The 24,031-nt window shown below is 32.9% G+C and overlaps 1 protein-coding gene across 2 annotated transcripts in view; it reads right to left on the reverse strand.

Moving 5' to 3' along the window:
- Positions 1-2,648: 2,648 nt before the first annotated feature.
- Positions 2,649-24,031, reverse strand: part of LOC144544527 (endo-1,3;1,4-beta-D-glucanase-like) — a 28,311-nt gene continuing 6,928 nt past the window's right edge. The window contains exons 1-7 of one of the 2 annotated variants that reach the window (XM_078293048.1): positions 17,949-18,155; positions 9,781-9,802; positions 9,535-9,655; positions 9,072-9,162; positions 8,688-8,777; positions 8,322-8,422; positions 2,649-2,952 (exon numbers count right to left, since the gene is read on the reverse strand). In XM_078293048.1, the coding sequence (XP_078149174.1) occupies positions 2,812-2,952; positions 8,322-8,422; positions 8,688-8,777; positions 9,072-9,162; positions 9,535-9,655; positions 9,781-9,802; positions 17,949-18,102 (720 nt within the window). In that variant the 5' untranslated portion in view covers positions 18,103-18,155 and the 3' untranslated portion in view covers positions 2,649-2,811. Of the gene's footprint in view, positions 2,953-8,321; positions 8,423-8,687; positions 8,778-9,071; positions 9,163-9,534; positions 9,656-9,780; positions 9,803-17,948; positions 18,156-24,031 lie in introns of those variants that run through there. The other variant, XM_078293047.1, reaches the window with a different exon arrangement.

Genomic DNA, 24,031 nt, shown 5'->3' on the forward strand with positions numbered 1-24,031 from the left:
ATCGATTGATCGGGCAAATTTAAACATTAGTCTAGCACAAAATCACGACTTCTTTTTCACTAGAAAAGTAAATGATGATCGATTGAATGGTGTTTTTTTATTGAATTATGAATGTGTAATATATTATGATTAATCACTAGTAAATATGGATGCTAGCTAATTATAAATCGAATAAAACACAAATCATATATGGTTCTAAATAAAACCATTTATGGTTTCTAAAATCATACACGGATCTCTTGTAGAAACCGTGTATATAATTCTTGTTATTATACACGGTTATTGTGACCGTGTAGAAATCACTATTTCCAGTGCATTTTTTTTTTTGAAGATTCGACACGGTTGGATTGTAATAACCGTGTCCGTCATTATTATATAGAAAAGGTTCGGGAACTGCATACAATGTACCCTTCTATTCATACACGATGCTTGCGGACACGGTCATGGAACCGTGTGTCATTAGATTTTCGGGCTGTGCATAGTCGCATTTTCTGTACTATATATTGGATATAGAAATAATGCAATTTTTCCATGTATTTTCATGAAAAAAATATTAAAATGATTTTGTTATAATTGTAATTCATGTCAATGTTCGAAATATTATTGGAACACCAAAAGAACTTTCAAAAACTATATATTATTAAAAAAAAAGATTTTGAGTTTAAAGATTTTGATTAATATTGTCATGAAGGAAATTAATATGCGTTGCATTTTCTTCAATCATAATTATTTTTCCATTGGATTTTTTTTATTAATGTTGTAATCATGTATTAAAAAAAATGATGTCGACGGTACTTGGACTAGGAGTTGCCGTGTGATTTCAGCACCTTTCTATGGTCCCGAAATTAAACGATTGATATGAGTCATATGACAGTATATTGTCAGATTATTTAATTAAGAAAAGTTGTCAGGGGACATCGCTTTCTATTTCTTTGATTTACATAAACTTACAATTCAAACGGTGATTGAGATGTAACATTTAATTTGTTTCGAGCTTCTTGCGATATTTCAAGGAAGCTAGCTAATTGTCTTGTATACCTTATCATTATGCTTTTTTTCTTCCCACTCATGTGTATCTTTCCGGTCATAAATTAAAATCTCACACCAAGAGAAGTTGTACCGTCAACTACAATATGTGTACATGCATTTCATCAAGTCGCAACTCTCTTGTTCTTCTTCCACCAGAAATTTAGAACACTTGTTTGATTGGACATGTCTGCAACAATAAGACTTGGAGTCAATCAGAGAAAAATCAACATAGCAAGGGACAATTATTTCATGAGATATTCACTTATAACCAATCGTTCACATTGATAAAGAAAATGCAAATCCATATGAATATTCTACATCTAAAAAGTTAATATTCTCCACAAACTTCTCATCCACTGGAATATTCATGTTGGTTACATTTGGAAAATTTTGCATCTCCTGAAATTTGTTTGAATTGCTAAAATTTTAATTACATTACCTAAAAAAAATTTGCATCTCCTGAAAAAAGGGGTACATCCCTAAATGTCAAATCAACTACAAAAACAAAGTAAACAATTAAGATTAGAACAGTGCACCACGAATCAAAATGACACTAGCACAAATCTTGATGTCATTTTAAAGCTCAGAAAGGTGGCGCTAAGGAGTTAGAAAAGAAACGACTGGTGGGCCCTGCATGCCAGATTGAGTGATAAAATAGAGATAAAACCGGAAAGTGCAGAAAGGCCCCTGAGAACACCACAAATTTGAAGCTCCGCCACTGCACAATTGCAAACAAAACCCTCCCGGTTTTCCGGCCCACAAATAAGTCCTTTGAATCTGCCCAACATACCAATTCCACCTCACAAATTCCTAAAACTGAACTCAAGGACCAAAGATTTACATAAAAATCCCTGAAATTCCTGAAAATGACACAAAACCGCTTTTGAATTCCAGAAATGTCCAGAGATGGAGAGAGAGAGAGAGAGGAATCAATGAACCAGATATTTTTTTTTGAAAGAAATAGAGGTCGAGCCTCTATTTGATTGATAAATGTTTTGATACATAAGTCATGTCACAAAACAAATAAAAATGGAAAGTAAATTTAGGGGCTCCACTAGAGCACCCGCAAAACAGATAGCAGTAAACAACCCTTGAGCTTTTATCTAGCGAGAGCCAACCCCCTAATTAATAATAGTTTTGTATATTATTATTAGGCTATCTGAACCAAAGTCATGTTTATGCTCTACGTACAATATGTTTGCTCACAGATGGACAACTCTGCCTGATCGATGTATGAAAAGAGTTGATGAGAGTCAACATGGATCTTGATACAATACAATTCACCAGATCCATCCTTTAACTTTAACGTGAGACACCACATACCATCTGATGATTGAATTCGTATCCTCTGCATTAACTCAAAAAAGAATCTTTTGAGTTAATGAATCTGGACCGTTCAATCTGCTTTAATATACGTGCAAGTTAGATCCGCACTAATATAGAAAAGCCACTGCATTATAGGCGGAGACCGGATTAGCTCCGTTTAAAATCAATGGACTGAGATATATTAACTCAAAAGATACTCTTTTGAGTTAACGTAGACGATGCGAACTCCGCAAAAATAGCAGTGCAAGAGGAAACTTCATTTTCAGAACAACAACAAAAATCACAGCTAGCTATACAACTTACAAATATCTATACCAACATAATATCATGTATTAAATTTTATTGTACTTCAAACCCTTATTCTATTAAATATTCATCCCATAACTACCTACCACCACAACTCTCAGTTTTGACATGACATTCGTGAAACATATATATTATACACGGCCATAATTTTTACTTCACATATTTGTTGAACCAATTAAGCATGTCTTTGTGGGCTTCTTCAGCCTTTTCTACGGCCGCTTTGTCAGTGACCTCATATCGTACGGTCCATCCATGTTGAACTCCTGCAAATATCTTCACATAGCTTGGCACCTGTTTGCAAATAGTATAAGAAAATATATAGTAAGTTTTTTTTTTTGAGTAAGAAATAGGAGTCAAGCTCCTATTTTATTAACCGCAATTGGTTACAATCATTTAAAGGGTTTTGAGAAGGAACCCTAGTGTGGATTTACAGATGGATGAAAAAAACAAAAATAGAGAAAACAAACAAGAAAAAAGAAAAAAAGAGTAAAGAAAGCGAAAAATAACAAAGTACAACAAATGAAAAGGTTAATTTCTTCTTGCATATAATTCTTCAATCTTCAATCTTCATTCTTCATTATTCAGAAAGTGCCACTGAGATCTAACTTCTTCAACTAAATCGTTGACTGTTTTATATTGCTCTCTAAACAATCGAGCACACCGTTCTCTCCAAAGGACGAATTGCGAGATGAGAATCAATGCTCTGCCTTCTTTCGGTATTGACCTGTTTACCAATTTTGATATGATATCATTTTCAGAAGTCAAGAAGCCGTGGTGATTTGGCAACAACCTGGTCTCCACCAATTGATAAACTTCCCTTGAAACCATGCACTCGTTAAAGATGTGAGTTGTTGTTTCAATATTCGCACGACACAAGTAACATATACTCACCAAACTAAAACCTCTTTTGTTTAGATTTTCAGTCGTCAAGATCCTATTTAATAGAACCAACCATCCAAAGATTCTGAAACGAGGTGGGGCTTTGAGCTTCCAAATTAGTGGAAGAACCGATTTGATCCTAGGACCATTTTTCAGTGCAAAGTAGGCTGATTTCACAGAGAAAATACCCACTGATTGAGCTGTCCATATTGCATCATCCCGATCATCATTTCTTAACATCCGTCTTACGCCTTGGACTACCCCGCACATATCCGATAGTTGTTGCCGTGCAGTCCTTGATAAAACTGGTCTGAATAGATCAGACAGATCGTGCTGCAGCAAAATTTCTTCCAAAGTGACATCCTTTGACCATACAAACGTGTACAGCTCAGAATATTTTTGCTTCAGTACGCCACAACCCCAATTCTCATGCCAAAAATCAATTTCTTTTCCATTACCCACAACTCTGTGTATAAATGCTTGAGAAAAAGGTAGTAGTGTTTTCAATTGATTATTGAATAAGTATGAGTGGTTGATATTGCCCCCCGGCCTTGTGTACAGCTCTTGAAAAATTGATTTCCATAGTTTCTGATGCTTTGAATCCCATTGCCAGATCCATTTGACTAATAATGCCAAGTTTAACATTTTGAGATCGAGTACGCCTAAACCTCCAAGTTCCTTAGGTGTACAAACTAAATCCCAATTGACTAGATGAATTTTCTTCTGACCTTCTTGAACACCATGCCAAAGGAACCGCTTCCTGATTTTGTCGATTTCAAAGATAACCCATGAAGGCAGTTTGAATACCGACATAAAATAAATCGGTATAGAGGACAAAACCGTATTTGTAAGTAGAACCCTGCCGGCTATCGAGAGAAATTTAGCAGCCCAACCTGACAATCTGTTTGCAATATTTTGGATCAAAGGTAAGAAAGCCGTCTTTGGCAGTCGGCCATTTGTCAGTGGTAGACCCAAATAACAGAAGGGAAATGTGCCTCTTTTGCAACCCATGATTGTAGTTAATGTTTGAGATAGCTGTTCTGTTACTCCCGATATCAATATCTCAGATTTCATCATGTTAACATGCAGACCCGAGATTGAGGCAAATGTTAGAAGCACAACTTTTAGTAATTGGATTTGTTGAACTTCAGGTTTCACAAAAAATAACACATCATCCGCATAAAGCAAACACGGATGCATCCGTCGTATAGGTAATCTTATTGCATCTAGAACCTGAAGCCTCGATAGCCACCTTGGAAGGAAATCAATCGCCATGATAAACAAAAAAGGTGAGAGAGGATCTCCTTGACGGACACCTCTCTTGAGAATGATCTTTTTTCCGAGTAATCCATTTACTAAGACTTGAGATGATCCCTTTAGAACCAATTGCCGTATCCATCGTTGCCAAATTTCTGAGAAGCCTAAACCCGCCAATATTTTTTCAAGAAAATTCCAATTCAGCATATCAAAGGCTTTGTGAACATCTGCCTTAAACATTGCTAATGGCACATCGTTCCCTTTTGCAAAATGAAGCATCTCTTGCGCATATAAAAATCCTTCTGTAATTTGTCTCCCCTTCAAAAATCCAGTTTGTGACGCACTTAACAATTCTTGTATGCCTTCTTGTATTCTGTTAGCCAAGATTTTTGAAAATATTTTCTGGATACCGTGCACTAAGCTGATCGGACGAAAGTCTTGAGGTGCTGAGCAGTTTTCCTTTTTCGGAACCAGTGTGATGTATGAAGAGTTTAAAGGTGTGAGATCATAGAATTCAGTTGTCACCTTACTGAAAACCAACATAATGTCAGGAAGAAGCATACGTGAAAATGTCTTGTAGAACTCACCCGTCAGACCCTCAGGTCCCGGACTCTTATTATTTGGCCATTTGGCGATGACCTGCAACACCTCCTCTTGTTCTATGGGTCTTGACATTATCTCTAAATTTGCTGGTTGCGGATATAAGAATCTCCAATCCACATTGATAATGTCCTGCTGCTCTTTACCCATTAGATTGACATAGAAGTCAAAAAATGCATCGGCTTTCATTTTTTGAGTTGCGCATAATGTGCCATTATGCTGAATTGGACCAATGAAATTGTTTCTTCTCCTGGCCGAAGCGTATGCATGATAAAATTTGGTATTCTTGTCTCCCTCTAGCTCCCATTTTACTTTTGCTCTCTGTTTCCACATTTGCTCTTCGAGAACTGCCAACTCAGTATATCTATTTTTAATTAATGCCTTCACAAATTTTTCCAAATCTGAAATCTGTCTAAGCTCTTGAACCATGTCTATCCAGCCTATGAAATCCCTACAAACTTTGATCTGGCTTTTAATACTTCCTATTCTTTCCTTTGTCCAGGTCGTAATGCCCTTTTGAAGTGAACAAAATTTATTATGGAGCTCCAAAGGTGTGCTTGCTGTTGGCAATTTGGACCATTCTTCTTGAACAAAGCTTTTAAAATGATCAGAATTTAACCAGAAATTCTCAAGGCGAAAAATATTCGACCTTTTGAAGTTTGTGGTGGCCTCGTATCGAATCGGACAGTGATCCGAGGAAGAGTTCGGAAGGGTCTGCTGCACTGAATTTGGGAACAACAAGCCCCAAGTAGCTGAAATCAGAAATCGATCTAACTTAGCCATAGAAGGCGTCTCTCTTGCATTGCTCCATGTATAATTTCTTCCACGCATCGGTAAGTTAGATAGCTCTAGTTCAATCAAGAGATTATGGAATTCAAGAGGTCCCCTCCAATCCGAATTGGGTAAATTTCTGTCCTGTGATTGCAAGGTGACATTGAAATCACCACACACAATCCAAGGACAATCATCTATTGGTTTTGCTTGATGAAGTTCATTAAAGAAATGATCTCTTTGAGTTGATCGTGAGGGACCATATACGGCTGTACAAACAATCTCAGTCCCTGTCATTGTATCCTCGAGTCTGACAGATACACAATAAGTTAGCACTTCGTGATGAATATATCTGTATCTGCTCTCTCTCCATGAAATCAAAACTCCTCCTCTTGTTTGCATGGCATCTAATGATACCCTTCCTCCCAATCTTCTACCACATATTTCTTTTGCCATTTGATCAGAAATACTGCTTAGCTTGGTCTCTTGGAGACAAATTATGTCTGGTTTTTCTAGAAAAAAGATTTGACGCACAGCCAAGCGTTTATCTCTTTCATTCAGACCCCTTACGTTCCATGTTATTAATCTAATCTTTGTCCTGTAATCCATGTATAACTATTATATAATATCTCCTATCAATCCACCACATCCATTCCTAAATCATATTGCTAGAACTCCTTTCACCTTTGCTGCCATTGTGTCACTCATCTCAACTCCAGCAGCAAATACCACAACCTCAGCTTGTGAGTGAGTCAAAGGTCCAACTGATTTCATGTAATCCAATTGCACTGGAGTCTTTTTAATTTTCTTCTTCCTAATTGGACTCGCTGCACTGACTGTGTCTGGCTTAGTAACCATCCTTGCCCTTTCCTGCGGACTTATATATACTCCATTGAAAATATATAGTAAGTTAACTCATTTTCATTTTTATTGGCAATAATTAGTTTAGATTTAGAAGCATCAATGGATCAAGTTGGGCCAGATGTGTCAGATAAGCATTTTTATATTTTATAAAAGAGTCAGACCCAATCCCACCAGTCATGGATCAACCAAAATATAGCTATACAAAAGCCACACAAGTCATCTGTCAACCCAACCCCACCCATTAAATTACAGTACAGAAAATATATTAAATATATTCATATTAGATCTTAGACAAACAAAATGGAGTGGAAATGAGGTCAATACATTGGCTTTCCTATCGCTTTCCTAAACCCATTAAGACATTGTAAAATATATAGTTCAGTAGAAAGGTAGAACAGGGTCATGCAGGTAGGGGTGTAAATTATCCGATTTCGTCCGGATCCGAATCCAGAAAATTATCTAAATTATCCGATCCGTATCCGAGACTATCTGTATCTGTATTTGTATCTGTATCCGAAAAATTATAACGGATAAGGATACGGTAAGACTTTTAACTATCCGTATCCGACCGTTATACTCTTAAACCACAACAAATGCAATATATGTTCTTAAATTGATTTATTAAATTGTATATTAATTATACTAATAATTTATTAAATTGCATATAGATATATATTTTGATGAACAATATAACACTATGATATAATTAGTGACTAATATTTTAATAATATAATAGATGTTTTGTAATCAACAAACTAATTACGAAAAATATCCGTATCCGTCCGATATCCGATCCGTATCTGTAACGTTTAATATCCGATTCGTATCCGATACTATCTGTATCCGTATCCAAAAAGTTATAACGGATAAGTATACAGTAAAACCACTATCCGATCCGTATCTGACAGTTTACACCCCTACATGCAGGTCAGAAAATTTTGGACCTATACCTGGCCCTTTTCCCGAATCCGTATCACCCCAGGTACCTAAGGTGCAAGCCATAAATCTGGACCATTCTTTTCATGTGGCACGAATCTCAAAGCAGGCCTACTAAAGTCCCAATTGGCTCCGGATTGAGTTTGGCTCAGCTGAGTTAATCTGGACATCCATTTTTTAAAATTGTACCTCAGGTACCAGAGGGGACACGGACTCCCTTTTCCCAGGTGTCAATCTCAAACTGGTCGGATCCACCACGCTGGGATGACTGGATGGGTTGGATAATTAATTGTAGTACCCCTGGTTTAGTTGGAGTTCTAAGGTGTAAGGGTCAGTTGAGAAATTCAAATTACCTCAGGTCTGGTAGAGAGTATCTCCTCAAACTGCTTAGTCACTTCAGGAGGGGTGCTCCTGTCAATCTCAGCTCCAAGTACTGATATGGGGATCTTGACCTCTGAAAATGATTTTGTACATTTAATTATTCAGATAGGGAAATAAATGCAATAAGTCGTCAATCTTAGAATTATAGTGCCACCTCCAGCAACAGAAATATGGATAGTACTCTCTGCCTAAGAAAAATAAGCAGCCACCTGATTGGTAAATAACAGGCATTAACTTGGTACTGCACGGTACAGATTACTGCCCCAATACAAGAAAAGTACCCACCAAAAGCAGCGTAATACCACAATTATTGAATAAACTGGAAACAAAATCTGTACCTTTAATATCATCAACAGTGACCAAAGAGGGATGAAGCAGTACTGCAGCTTTGATGTCATCTGACTTTGCCAATTCCACAACAACCTTGGCTGAAAACATTGGATGATAAGTTCCATAAATTAGGTTAATATTTTTGACATAAATGTGCATGTCTTATGGCATGCATAAGAGAAGATGTGTGCTCTACAATGTACACTGTTTATAGCTTGATAGAAGTCAATGCTATTATCTGAACTACAATAACAAAACAAGCTGTGAAAAATAAAAATGTTATGCACTAATATATCCTCTACTGTTTAAAGGCTTAATGCCAAGCTGATAATTCACTAAATAAATAAATATACAGACAAAAACATAACACAATAAAAACAGATAACCAGTACCTCCCCAGCAAAAACCTGCAGCTCCAATGGCAGATACACCTTTTTCTTTTAGGGCTTGGATCACAAGCTTTGCATCCTCAAATCCTTTTGCCTAAATCCATATGTTTACAAATTACTGAAGCTGCACTGAAACTTGCAATCCGACCTAAAAAAAGCCTCAGGATCTCTTATAGTTTCATAATACCCACTTTATATACTGAAACACTTTCTAAAGGAATTTGCTTGGAAATTGATGGTTTCGTACTGTTCTGGAGCAACAATTATAATTCAAATCAGCACATACAGGACTGTAGTTAAGTGACAACATACCATAATGACACTACTATGTTCTTTCATCCATACCCGATTAAGCTCAAGTAGAAATTAAAATTTCCATTGGATTTAAAGAAAGCAAGATTTGAAAGGGAAAAGAAGAAACTGCAACACAGAAACAAGTAAAACATAGTGTAAACCCAGTGCATACTGGTCCATGCTTTTGCTTCCACGCTGGAAACTGACTGAAGTCTTGTGGCATGGGGTCTCCATAGAAAAAATCTGGGACTGCCACATAAAATCCAGACTCTGCCAGTTTATCTGCCAAAGCCCTATCAGGTCGAATCATAATTTTCTATGATTAGTCAAAAGAATACCAATCAAATTAGAACTTACATCCCAACACGCATTAGGGAAAAATTGTAGAGAAGTAAGAAAAAAGGGAATGGGCACTAACCTCAAATTTGGTGCATCAAATCCTGGAAAGGAAAAGAACCATCTTCTAGTTAGTCATATAACATGACAAGTAAAACTTCAAGTTTAGCATGTACAAATCAAGCAAAATGGAGAATACTTGTGAACTTTTTGGTGTCTAGTTCTTTCTGCTTTTCTTAAACCAGTAATCCATGGAGAGAGAAATTAGGAGATCGACAACTAACCATATTTACAAGGATATATGTTTTTCCATGTTTTCTAGGACATAATTTCTCATTCTTTTGTTCCTTGTGAATTATCATTTTTTGAAAATCTTGACAGTGGCATTCCCTGTGAATTTTGCACTAGTTTCATAGGCAGGTTGTCAAGTCTATTAATCTATGAACACTTTATCTAACAAAAACCTATGAAAAGTTGTAATACCAGTATAGAAAACTTTATTGGGCCATCTATTTTTTAGGATTAAAGTTGAGTTTTCTTTAATTATTTTTTAGGTTGAGAACTTCATCGCATTCCAACTATGATTCAGTTAAGTTCATGTAACAGACTACTGGAGTTTTCAATTTATTGCAATAGGTTCCTCATATTTGGGTCAGGTCACTGTCAAACCTGCTCTTAGGTAAGACAGATTGTCAGTTGATTCAGGTTTATATTCCACTATGTTTTGCTATATATAAAGCTCAGGTCGGGTTTGTTAACAGTTAAGATGAGGGTAGGGTCACTTTACAGCAGTACTCTTTTCTAATGATGGCATATGTTGAGATTTGTATTAGTTTTAGGGACCTATTGTTAAATAGGAATTAGGGAAAAGTCTGTGGACTTATTAGCAAGATTGTAAAGCTCTATATAAACCCAAAGGTTAATCAATAAAGCAAGTTTTGAGAGCAACAAATTCTTTTGCATATGAAAGTAGTCCCTATTAGAAAAGCAGTCTAACTCATTAATTGTTGTTTTTTTTCATACAAAATGATCAAACAAGGAGTAATTGTGATTCATATTTGGGTCTACAATATTTGAGAAACTTGATCTATAACCAGACAAAGAATGATATGTGGACTGCAAGTGAAGCTCAAATGAAGCTTGATCTATAACCAGACAAAATAACCAAATAAGGAGCTCAAATGAAGCTATGGTGTTATAACAAGTCAGCAATTAGTTGGATAGAAAAACAAGTCTATAATTATATGTGGACTGCATAAAAAAAATGTTAAGAGCATATACCAGAACTTTATTTGATGTTTACTATATACCACAACTTAGCTTTCAGAACCTTTTGACTTGTTTAAATTCAACCATATTGTACAACTATATACTTGACCACATTTATTACTTTGGTAGAAGATTGTGGAAGGATACTTCACCTTCCACAAAGAACTGGTTAATAGTAAGAAAAGTACAACTGAACATCAAAATAGAGTATTTTTCAAAATCAACCGTAGGAGTTATTTTCCAAGCTACAGTTGTTGCTTTTATATTGCTATTACAGTATTACCGCTAATTATATATTATCACTATCTCTATTACTATTATTATTATTATTATTATTATTATTATTATTATTATTATTATTATTATTATTATTATTATTATTATTATTATTATTATTATTATTATTATTATTATTATTATTATTATTATTATTATTATTATTATTATTATTATTATTATTATTATTATTATTATTATTATTATTATTATTATTATTATTATTATTATTATTATTATTATTATTATTATTATTATTATTATTATTATTATTATTATTATTATTATTATTATTATTATTATTATTATTATTATTATTATTATTATTATTATTATTATTATTATTATTATTATTATTATTATTATTATTATTATTATTATTATTATTATTATTATTATTATTATTATTATTATTATTATTATTATTATTATTATTATTATTATTATTATTGTTATTATTATTATTATTATTATTATTGTTATTATTGTCATTAATTTACTATTGTTATACTCAATATGTATGAAGCATGTGCATTTAATTAAAAAACGACAAAAAAAAATTTCTAACTCGGAGGGGCTGAGACGAAAATAAGAATAAAAGAAGAGGAGGGTTCAAATGCCTCCATGTTTTTGTGCCTCCATCATGCCTCCATCTCTCTCCATTATTTTCAAAATTCAAACAGTCGATCCGAACCGCTCAATCTAACCTCTATACTAAAATATATTTGGAGACCAAATTTTATATTTTTAGGAATTTTTTTACTATTTTTTTAGATAGGTACAAAAATACTGTTTTTAGATGGTTCAGATTTACTGATTTTGTACCTATCTAAAAAAATAGTAAAAAAATTTCTAAAAATATAAAATTTGGTCTTCAAATATATTTTAGTATGGAGGTTAAGTTGAGCGGTTCGGATCGATTGTTTGAACTTTGAAAATGATGGAAAGAGATGGAGGTATGATGGAGGCACAAAATGTTGGAAAAATATGAACTAACCAACTAATTTTAAATCTGAATTTTGATCATTAAATAAATAACAATTATATTAAAAAATATAATCAAGAATATAATTAAAACTTTATTACCCGGAGCTGCAAAATGCGGACCTAAGGCAACTTCCCGTCCTAAGCGCAGGAATAATCGGTTAAGCTTGCCCCAAGTTACGCCGGTATTCCTCTACCTTCGGGCGCAACCGTGGTAGAGGTTGATGTAGCTTCTTTCAACAATGATAGCAGAATAATATGTTTTCTATAAAGAAAATATTTGTTTGTGGGAGAATAGAAATTGAGTTTTATGAATTATAGAGCTAAGAGGAAGAGCAAGAGAATGTGAATTGTTGAATGGATTATTGGGATAATCATTTCTTGAAATATCATGTGTTATTTATAGGCAAATGACATTAACACAAGATAAATATGTGCATTTATGACAATTAACATACTCATTCATTCTCTATTTCAGTTTTTATATATATTAAAGAAATTGAACGGTTGAATTTGAGGAATGAATGGTCATCATGTATAGCTCAAACGGATACTTGCGCAAAGTGCTGTGCTATGCTTTTCAATTGATTAAAATGAATAACAGTATGCCACGCACAGCTCATATTCAATATCTATTGGATTTGATTTTCTGAGGCAATAGATAATGAACATCTATGTAGAAACTGAATTAATTCACAATTAGCTCTATAAATCATAAAGTTAAAAACCATTAATATTAAGATAAATATTATTTAAATTTTGAGTTTTAAAATAAATTTCTAACAATCCCCCACAAAATTCAAAATTTAATTTAAAATAAATAAATAAACTAAAAAACATATATATAAATATTTCTGCTACCATTGTTTATACTGTGCATTGGGCAAAATGTTTTAATTTCGCTTAGTGTCAATAATTTCAGTCCGAGGAGATCGGAGTGAACCAGGTCTTGAACAACGATTCCTTTGATCGGAACTTACATTATTACACACACAGTACAGAAAACTACATCGCGGGTTGTGCGTTTGAGGCCATGCACATTAACTTGATTTTTTCATGAGAATATTCTACGGGTTGCCTAAACTCAGTAGCCGCGGCCTTTTATATACGGTCATTCTCATATAGAAGAGTTCCCTCTGGGATGTGTGTAGAGTCACATCTCGCGAATTACCGACTTGGGATACTCATCTTATTACACTACACAGGAGCACTAATCACCATAGGGATGGGTTTGGAACGGAAGTTCCATATCTAAAATATTCTTGTGCTCCTTGGCCAACCTATCTGCTTGTTCTTACCCATTGAACCCCCTTCAGGGGATCGCCCATCACAGAGGTTGGGTTCCCACACCAGATTGGCCCATTAGGCTAAATCCCATCCCCCTCGATGACTCTAGGACTTTTGTCCTATATACATATGGACTTTAACTTTTAGTCCATCATTAACATTTTCATGTCAATGAATTATCATTTATTGCTCAAGCATGCAAGTAATTTTTTTTATTTATAAAAAACTTGCAAAATAATATTCACCAAATAATTATAATTAGAAATAATTCTTTTAGAAACATATCATTAATTTTGTAGCATCATGTGACATAAAATTAATCACACATACTTTAGAATAAAATATATGAGCTAACAATAATAGTATTTTCAATAGAATGTCAAAATCATGCATTCTAATACAATCAAAGTAATTTAAGACATCAAGATAGATTAAGCATGTATATCTCAATAAATTTTTATCACCTCATGTCATGATATATGATAATTTAAATTCTCACATTTGTTTTCAACATACGAGAAAATTATAAAGTAATCTCATTTAATACATATTAGCTATAATCACAATCAATATATATATATATTAGTTATCATGATCAATAATTAAATGAGTACATTTTATTTCACACCCCCACATTTCGTTTTCTTATTAAACTTTATCATAATTCCTCATAAAATTAAAATCAAGGACATATATTCAATATTCATGCCATACATATCGTAGGGTTAATTTAATATTTCTTTAACATTTTAATCTCCACAATTAACTATATATAACATAATGTTAAAGTATTCTATAAATGCATAATCAATATTAAAATTTAATTTATGCATTAATAATTTCATGCCATATATAACTTAGGATAGATTTATAAATATTTTAATAATCATTTGAACCTCATATTATTATTTTATATATCAAAAATAAGATTGACATCTTATTTAATTATTTCCTAACATTATGAATCATGTATGCGAATTAGTAATCATGATTAAAAATGATAAAATTGATCACAATTATTTTAGTTATTATTATTTTTTTTTAATTATACCCCCACATTTCACTTTCTTATTTATTTTCAGAAGTATTAAATATTTTCAATTTTACTTTAGTAATCTTTCAGACTATAATAATATATATTTATTTAATTATTTCATCTCACAATAAAATATTAAATATATTTATTTATTATAATATCTAAAATTGGAATCCTATAATCAAATCTGAAAATTGTATGTTGGAGTTTTTTATTTGTTTTATTTTAGATGTCAATTACTTTTATGTAATAAAAAATAAAACAGATATATTCATTTATTTTGAGATCAATTGCTTCACTGACACAAATTTTAATAACTATATTGTTTCTTATTTGTATACATAGAACTATATAAGACTTAGAGAGTCTTAGTACCTATAGTAGTATATAGTCAAGATATTTATATTTTTTTTTTTGTAAAAAATAAATAGTTTAGTTCGTCAGAATATATACTATTACTACATTTAAGTGTACATCAATATTTGCTGATGCTTATATTCTCTATTCAATTTTCCAGATCATTAGATATATAAAATTTAGATAAAAATAATCTAAACTGTTATTCCGATTATCACCTAGTTATGATTTCTAGTTATATACATATATGTATACCTTATATATCAAACAGTATCTTGTATAGTTATTTAAGTATAAAATATTTTATACTTAATATCTCGACATGAACATGATGTCGGCAATTCTTTAATCATGAACATTATTGAAATAATGTCTTCAATTATAATTCCGAATTTACAATGACCAGATAATAATTTCAAAAATCAGAATTTTTTTTTTTATTGATTTAGTATAATGAGTTCGAATTCTGATTTTGATTTCCCTTTTAAGTAGTTGAGATGTAAGATCAATTATATTGATCAGATACAAAAATGACATTGCATTGTTTTTTTTTTGTTATAAAAATGGGAATGTATCATGGGAATATACACATCTTACATTTCATATTCAATATTTTACCGATCATTAATGATAATTAAGAACATTAAAGATGTAATTATGATGTAATTAGTCAGTTGTATTTTTTTTTTTAAATAACGTTATTAATTATATATTCACATTATACTATACTCTTAAAATGACTTCTTAAGTCAAAACCTCCACAATATTAAATATAATATTTCACCTAATTATATGAACAACATTAGATGAGATAAATTATCAATATTAATATTGATTAGATGGGTTGTACCACTATATGTAACTATCACTAATTTCATGTGTAAATTTAAGAAACAAGAGTTTCTTTTGGTTTCCCTGGTCATTAAAGAGGTAATGTGATTAATGAAATTAATTACAGAGGCAATTATAAAAGCTTTAATTAGGATTTTTTTCAGTTTTCTATTTATAATAATTAATTATATTAATCGGTTATAAAAAACAAGAGTAATGATAAATCATTGCTCACAGTTAATGTTTCTTTATTAATTATTTTTTTTATATTCAATGGTATTTTTTTTTATTTACCGATGAACCTAAAAATTTATTTGTATTATGTTGCTAACTTTATTTTATTTACAAATAGGAATTACTAAATAATCTAGTAACTTCATTCCTTTTTTTTTTTTTTCTCAGAAAATAACTTGTAACTCTAATTATTGAGTTAAGATTAAAAAATCAGATTTCTAAATCTTTAATAAGAATTCTGAGAGCTTTGGTTTTTTTTTTTTTAAATAGTTTGGTAGGATCAGTATATTAACTTTTAAATTTTCTGCAATATTTTTATTGTAACATATATATATATTTTTTATTGGAGATCAAATTTCTTTCATTAATCGTTAAAGCTTTAAGAAACTGGAGTCTACAAAATATAACTATAAATATATATCAACCTATAATATACATTCAAATAACTTTATATTTAGCTCACAATCTAATTTAAAGAGTTTAAATTAGAAGTTGAAAATCCAGATTTCTGGATTTATTTTAATTACTATCCAAACACTTAACAGAAGTGTAATCAGTTTTATTTTCTTTCTAATAATCATATTAAACAATGTAACATAGATCAACTAAATTAAAATTGATCCACGAATTAATTCTACAATATATAAGATAATTAAAATCAGAATTTTAATTTGATCAAATTCAGATTACGGGTATTTGCCTTAGATTGTTGGAAAAATATGAACTAACCAACTAATTTTAAATCTGAATTTTGATCATTAAATAAATAACAATTATATTAAAAAATATAATCAAGAATATAATTAAAACTTTATTACCCGGAGCTGCAAAATGCGGACCTAAGGCAACTTCCCGTCCTAAGCGCAGGAATAATCGGTTAAGCTTGCCCCAAGTTACGCCGGTATTCCTCTACCTTCGGGCGCAACCGTGGTAGAGGTTGATGTAGCTTCTTTCAACAATGATAGCAGAATAATATGTTTTCTATAAAGAAAATATTTGTTTGTGGGAGAATAGAAATTGAGTTTTATGAATTATAGAGCTAAGAGGAAGAGCAAGAGAATGTGAATTGTTGAATGGATTATTGGGATAATCATTTCTTGAAATATCATGTGTTATTTATAGGCAAATGACATTAACACAAGATAAATATGTGCATTTATGACAATTAACATACTCATTCATTCTCTATTTCAGTTTTTATATATATTAAAGAAATTGAACGGTTGAATTTGAGGAATGAATGGTCATCATGTATAGCTCAAACGGATACTTGCGCAAAGTGCTGTGCTATGCTTTTCAATTGATTAAAATGAATAACAGTATGCCACGCACAGCTCATATTCAATATCTATTGGATTTGATTTTCTGAGGCAATAGATAATGAACATCTATGTAGAAACTGAATTAATTCACAATTAGCTCTATAAATCATAAAGTTAAAAACCATTAATATTAAGATAAATATTATTTAAATTTTGAGTTTTAAAATAAATTTCTAACACAAAAACATGGAGGCATTTGAACCCTCCTCATAAAAGAAAACTAGAAAAGAGAACATCCTAGGCATTTGACTCTAGCACTGGAAGTCTGGAATGAACCGTACGAATTTGATCCTACGGCTTGGAATCCGATTCAAATGGACGACCAAGATTTAACAAACCTTCCCTGGAGATAAAAGACATCAGCTCCACTCCGTAAATTTTAGATTTTATTTTTCTGGAAAAAAAAAAAAGACTATATTCCCGTTTCATTAGTGTCAAATAACATTTAAGTTACACTCCGTTTCATTCCGCGTAAATAACAGCTAATACAAACCCGTCATGGCATTTTTCAAGCTCAGAACATAGAACTAAGACAGAGGCGTCAAATACGAAACTACAACGTTAATCAGTCTCAGGAGAAACGATAAATTAAGCAATTAAGCAATAAATAAAATTGACTTTCTAGAAAAAAAGTCACGAGGATTTAGGAAGTACCGAAGACGTCGGAGACGAGAACGATGGCGGGCTTGGAGGAGTCGAAGGTGCCAGAGATGTATGTTTTGAGTCCCCCGAAGTTGTCCACAACCGTGCCCTTGCCGTAGACCGGGTCCAGAGTCGGCGGGTTGTCACAGCACTGTGAGGTGGCCATTTGGGGTTTATCCAAGTGATCTACTGATGATTATTATAAATTTCTAAAATGAGGTTGGAATGGGCGCTGGCGGCTGATCAATTTAAAGGATCTCGAAGGGGAGTCCGCATCGTCTGCATTAACTCAAAAGAACTATCTTTTGAGTTAATACATATTGGCCGTCCGATTGTAAACGGAGCCAATCCAGGTCCCGCCTAAAACATGGAGGTGTTTAATATTAGTGCGGATTTAGTTTGCACGAATCTTAAAGTTAATCGGATGGTCCAGACACATTAACTCAAAAGATTCCTTTTTGAGTTAATGCAGAGGATACGAACTCCTCGAAGGTTAGGTGTATGGACGAGGTTATAACTCATTAATCATGAAATTGAATAGTCTGTATTTGGAGAGCTTGAATCAGAATAATCCTTTGAAGAAGATGTGACAATTATAATTGTCCCCAGATTACTTTTTTGAACTACTTAATTAATTTATTTCTCAAGTAATTTATACGAGTGAGGATATATATGATAGTATGCAACTATGCATAGCGCAAATTGATCCGTATATCTTATCCGTATTTTTCTAAAATTTTGACAAAAAAAAAGAACCGACATCTTCCTTGTCAGTCACCTCCTCCGGTTTGGCAAAAAGAAAAAGATAATTAAATATCTTGCCCATTGAGTTCTCATTTTCAATCAATTAATTCCACATATGGTGCCTGATGCTTTCAAAAAAGATATATAGGAATTAAAATTTAATAATTCAATTAATATAATTAATATAATTGCATACCTTTTTTAGCTTGAGACGGTATATAATTAAGCTTGCGAGATTCGTCATTCCTAATCTATTTAATATCGCTAAATGTATACTCATCTCTGACATCACAAATGTATAGACACAACGCACTTAGCATATGGGATGATGGACGGCAAACGAAACATTCTCAACATCCTCAGCATATGGGATGATGCAAGATTCGGGCGTGTGAAACCAAATCAACATTGCTCTGTGGGAGGTTAAAATACCGGAAAGGATCAGATTATTCCTATGGGTGGCAATGCAAAACAGACTGCTCACTCAGCACATGTTGAGAATCAAGGGCTGTCAGGTGCAATTAGGATGTCATTTGTGCCAGGACCCGGGGATGGAAACAGCGGCCCACCTACTGTACAACTGTCCATATGCAAAACAGGTATGGCAATCCTTGGGAGGGCCGACGGTACGAAGGATGACAAGCGATGGGCTGATACTTTTCTGGTGGAAGACGAGGACAAAGATGACACCATTAGAGCGACAGAAATGGGATAGATACTGGGCAGCGGGATGTTGGGCCTTGTGGAAGGAGCGGAACAGACGACTATTCACGCAGAAGAGATTAACGCCTCAGCGGGTGTCACAACTAGCGCAGCAGGATGACTATAGGCAGACAACGTGTACAAGTTACTGGGATAGGATAGGTTGAGAGTATTTCTGGTGGTCCTTGTAAATATTTAGTATTAATTTCTCCTTAAACGAGCTTTGTAATTATAATTTCTTATCAATCAAAATGTCGGCTATGTCGACCTTCAAAAAAAAAAAAAAAAAAAAAAAAAAAACAACGCACTTAACATATCATGTTGTGTTTTGCCGTGTCCTTGCACGTGCAAGCCGTGTCAAGTCGAGATGTTAAATCTTTATGCACTACACTAGTTATATATATTAAGATAAATTTTGATCGTTTAATCTATTTGACATCTCATTCCCGCCAGCTGGTTGACACAGGTCCATAAATTCGTTAACCTTACTACTTAAAAAGCGTGTGTTGATCTTCTCGATCTAAATCAAAGAGGAAAATAAAAGAATATGAAGTTTTGACGGAAATAGATAAATTTAACCATTTAATAAGCTTTGCTTCATTTTGGTGGGCCTAAATCCAGAATTCTCATACCCTCTTTTAATGCACCTGTCTTTTCCCATTTTATTTTATCCTTATTATTTCATTATTAATTTATCCTCTTTCCTCTCTAGTTATTTCCTTTCGATCACATCCTCTCTGTTATCTTCTTTAACAAATAGATAAATCAATGAATATGAAGTTTTGACGGAAAATTAAAAAATTTGAAAGTTTTCATGTAAAAATAGATAATTGTACAAGTGTTGAAGAATATATAAACATGTTGTCCAATAAAAGTTCTTTTTTTATTAAAGGTATATATACACACACTTTCATCAGTCCCATTATTAAAGAACTGGACGGACTCAAAGGTTAACCATGACTATTTTTTTAATAATTAAAATATTTTAGAAGTATTTTACCGATTCAGGATGCTTTGCACTTGTGAAATAATGGTGGTCATGTCAGACTGTACTTTATTTTAAATAATTCTAGATTGATGTTTCAATCGAGTGGTTTTTGTCACCAATTCTCAGACAAATTATAGTATGTGAATTATCCATAACATTTCAGATACAAGTGTTTGTGTTATTGCATAAATTTGTACAATTAATGGTTATATAGAACAGTAAAAAATAACATAATCAAACTTTAAAGTAAAATGAATAATAATATATGAAAACAGAGGTTGCATATTATATAACTAAACTAGATTCTTGTTGTTCAACAATTACAATTAATATAATTTATCATACATACAACATCAATACTAAACACATGGCATTTTGGCAAGTAGTGACTAGTATTCTATAAGGCATACGAAAATACAAATGCAGAAATAGATTCACAATCTCGGAATGATGATTCCGGCATTAAAGATTTCGGTTTCGTTGGATGCTCTTTTCAGTTGCACAAATTTCTTGTTAAATTCAAGGTCTTTAACTTCATATTCAAATTGCAATTTTTCTAGTACCGGAGCATTTGCTAGTAAGAACTTCACAAATATCAATACAAATTTGTGATTCTCAAAGTAGCGTATCTTGACAAACTTCAAATGCTCAAAAATAATATTTTGCTCCCAATTCACTATTTCAGTAGCATAGGTGACAAATGCTTTTTTCTGCAAAGATTAATTGTTGTAAAACATATATAATAAGATACACATCTAAAGAAATTAAAATAACCATCAATATTTGAGTGTATATGAGAAATAAAGTATAAAATCATACGACTGTAAGTTCTTCTAGATTTGGGGCATGCTAAAACAACTGACGAGCAATGGCCGCCTCATTTTGGCATGCAAAATTTATTTCTAGATATATTTTCTTAAGGTGGTTGAATCTTTCAGAAAGCTTCGCACGGTATCCGTATGCCAAATACTGTACAAAAGGAACAAAATTATTTTACTTGGCAGATTTTTACTGATATTTAATTTATTTTTGGTATCTAATTCGAAGATATGAACAATGGAAAAAGTTAATTTGATAAGGTAAACTTATGAAAGAATGTGAATTACCCTCATTAATCGGCCATTCAGACAGAGGCTTTCTAAATTTGATAGTCGGTCAAATAGATCAGTGAGACTTTCGCTGATTTTTCTTTCTTTTTTTTTAAATTATTTTTTTCTTGATTTTGTAAAAGAGGGTATATGTTGAAGATGAGAGCACCTCAGTATCTGACAAAGTCTGAGTCCAAAAAGCCTCTTAAGAAATGTATCTTTCTTTGTTTTCTTTCATGCCAATATGTGGTTAAAGTTTCAGGTGGCCAATTTTAGACATGAACTTGGTTATTTTTTCCCGGTGTATGAGGTTACTGAGGATCAGTTTGCTGTTATTTTTGACTCGACTGAGAACAAATCTGAGGAGACAAGTAAAGTGAGGATTCAAAAGAACCTACTGCATGAAAAGTCCTCCATAAAATTTTCCTTCGGAAATTAAGCCCTTAAATATTACAGTTCATGAGTTGAATGACCTACTGTACTGCATTTTTTTAGTACATGTATCTTGAGCATGATACAGAGGCACAAGCTGAAGACTGGTATGCAACAATTCATGCCCTTTGTGAGGTACTTGCTGTTACAAAGTTCACATTTCCATTTTTTGTGATGTTGTGTAATTTTTGGGTTTTGGCATAAAATTTTCCTTTTGACGTCTCTGGAACCAGTTATTGTGTACTCCTTGAGATGCTCCATTTGGTGTTAATTGTAACAATAGAAGTGTTCGTGGACAGACTCTTTTTTTTTTCTTTCTTTTGGGTGATTCGGTGTTTTTCAGCCACACTTCTGACTTGCTTTTTTTGGTTGATTTGCATTCTAGTTTACTTGTCTTTATTTTGTATATGTCAGTCAGTTTAAATCCATATTGTGTTGTATGCAAATTCAATGTTGTTAGATGAGGCTATGTGTGTTATGAACATCAAGTTCAATTGCTTTTAAGTTTTAATTGAAGTGAGAAGACATCTCCAGCATTTCACAACATTTCACAATTTGTTGTAATTTTCATCAAAACTAAAATGATACAGCTAAAGTTGAATGGCCTTTCCTAATGAAACATTCTGTAATTTATTACATTGCATGGTCAGTGGCTCAGTGCACATGGTTTGCAATGTATATTGGCTTCAACCATTACTATTGTCTATGAATTTTTATCTAGCAGACATTTTAATTAGACTTGAGGTTTCGTCCAACCTGAAAACAATTTGAATGAAAATATTAAACCAATTAATTGTGACAGAAATTAATTCCATTCAACAACATTTTTTAATGGTTTTCGAAAGAGAAACATTTAATTCAATGAATAAGCCAATAACACATTCGAGGTCATTTTGGGCCGAAATAGAAAACAAAAGACAACCATGAAAAGCTTTTCAACAGAAAATTGTAGCCCAGCCCATTTAAGAAATTTGATTGGGTTAATAATACAAATAATTAGTTTTGTCGGATGGAAACAAGAGACCTGGCCGCTTGCAATTGCAAATATCTAATCTAGGTAAAACCGACATGCGCCGCCATTCCAATTAGGTGATTGGGAACTAGAACTCTGACTAGAGGATGTCATTCTTCTCCCATTCTCATTTCGTACAAAGGCAGTAAAAATGCTTCTTCTAATGTTGCTGCTTATAATGCCATCATGGATGTACTCTGCGAGGAGGGAGAAACTATAATATATTTTCAGTGCTTCTTGCATAGTGCATCTATGATGGTATTATAAGTCACAACATTGCATAGTGCACAACACTTTCTCTGCCTTCTATTAAAGACCATTAATAAAGTGTAGAGGCCAGAGCTGGAACCTTCCATTGAAGACCATTTTAGAGCCATCTCAGTATCTCCCTTCTATTGAAGCCTTCCATTGAAGTATTAAATTTCCTAAAATATTTTCTTTTTTACTAATGTGATTTTAACTTTTCAGCCAATGTCAATGGTGCTTCCCCAACTTGGCCAGATTGCTCGGCTGGTATTCCGTGAAAAACAATTTAAATAACCATTGTATAACATTCTGCAATTTCAATGCGGAGAGCAAGACCCCAAGCTCCATAGAATTGGTATTCTTGGTAATGGTATCTTTTCTGGTACCACAGGGGATTGAATATTTCAATGCTAGGATGAGAGCTTGGGGGGCCTTGGATTGAGAAATTTGAATTTGCTAAATACTGCCTTTATTACAAAGAATTTATGGAAGGCTGTGATGGAAGCAGGGAGTTCCTAGTGTCAGGAATTTTCTGGTATATTGCGAATAGGCAGCAGTACTACATTTTTGCACAACCTTGGTATAGCAACTGGTAACAGCTCAAGCCGAGGGACAATGCTCAAAGACAGATGAATATATGCCAGTTATTTGATTCTGAGGGGCAGGGGTGGGATGAAAGCAAAATGCATGAGCTGCTTGGATATTACAACACCCAGCTTATATCAGAGGAGATCCCCATGGTACCAGCAAGAAGCCAAACAGAGGACAAGCTGTTCTTCAAACTTGACTCATTCTGGTATTTTCTCAGTTAAAGGGGTATACAACTATACAAGGATTACAAAGCAATACTGCACAGGGGGCGCCAATGCACAATTCGGGGATA

The sequence above is a fragment of the Carex rostrata genome, chromosome 26 (genome assembly GCF_964058835.1).
Source record: "Carex rostrata chromosome 26, lpCarRost1.2, whole genome shotgun sequence".
Lineage (NCBI taxonomy): Eukaryota > Viridiplantae > Streptophyta > Magnoliopsida > Poales > Cyperaceae > Carex > Carex rostrata.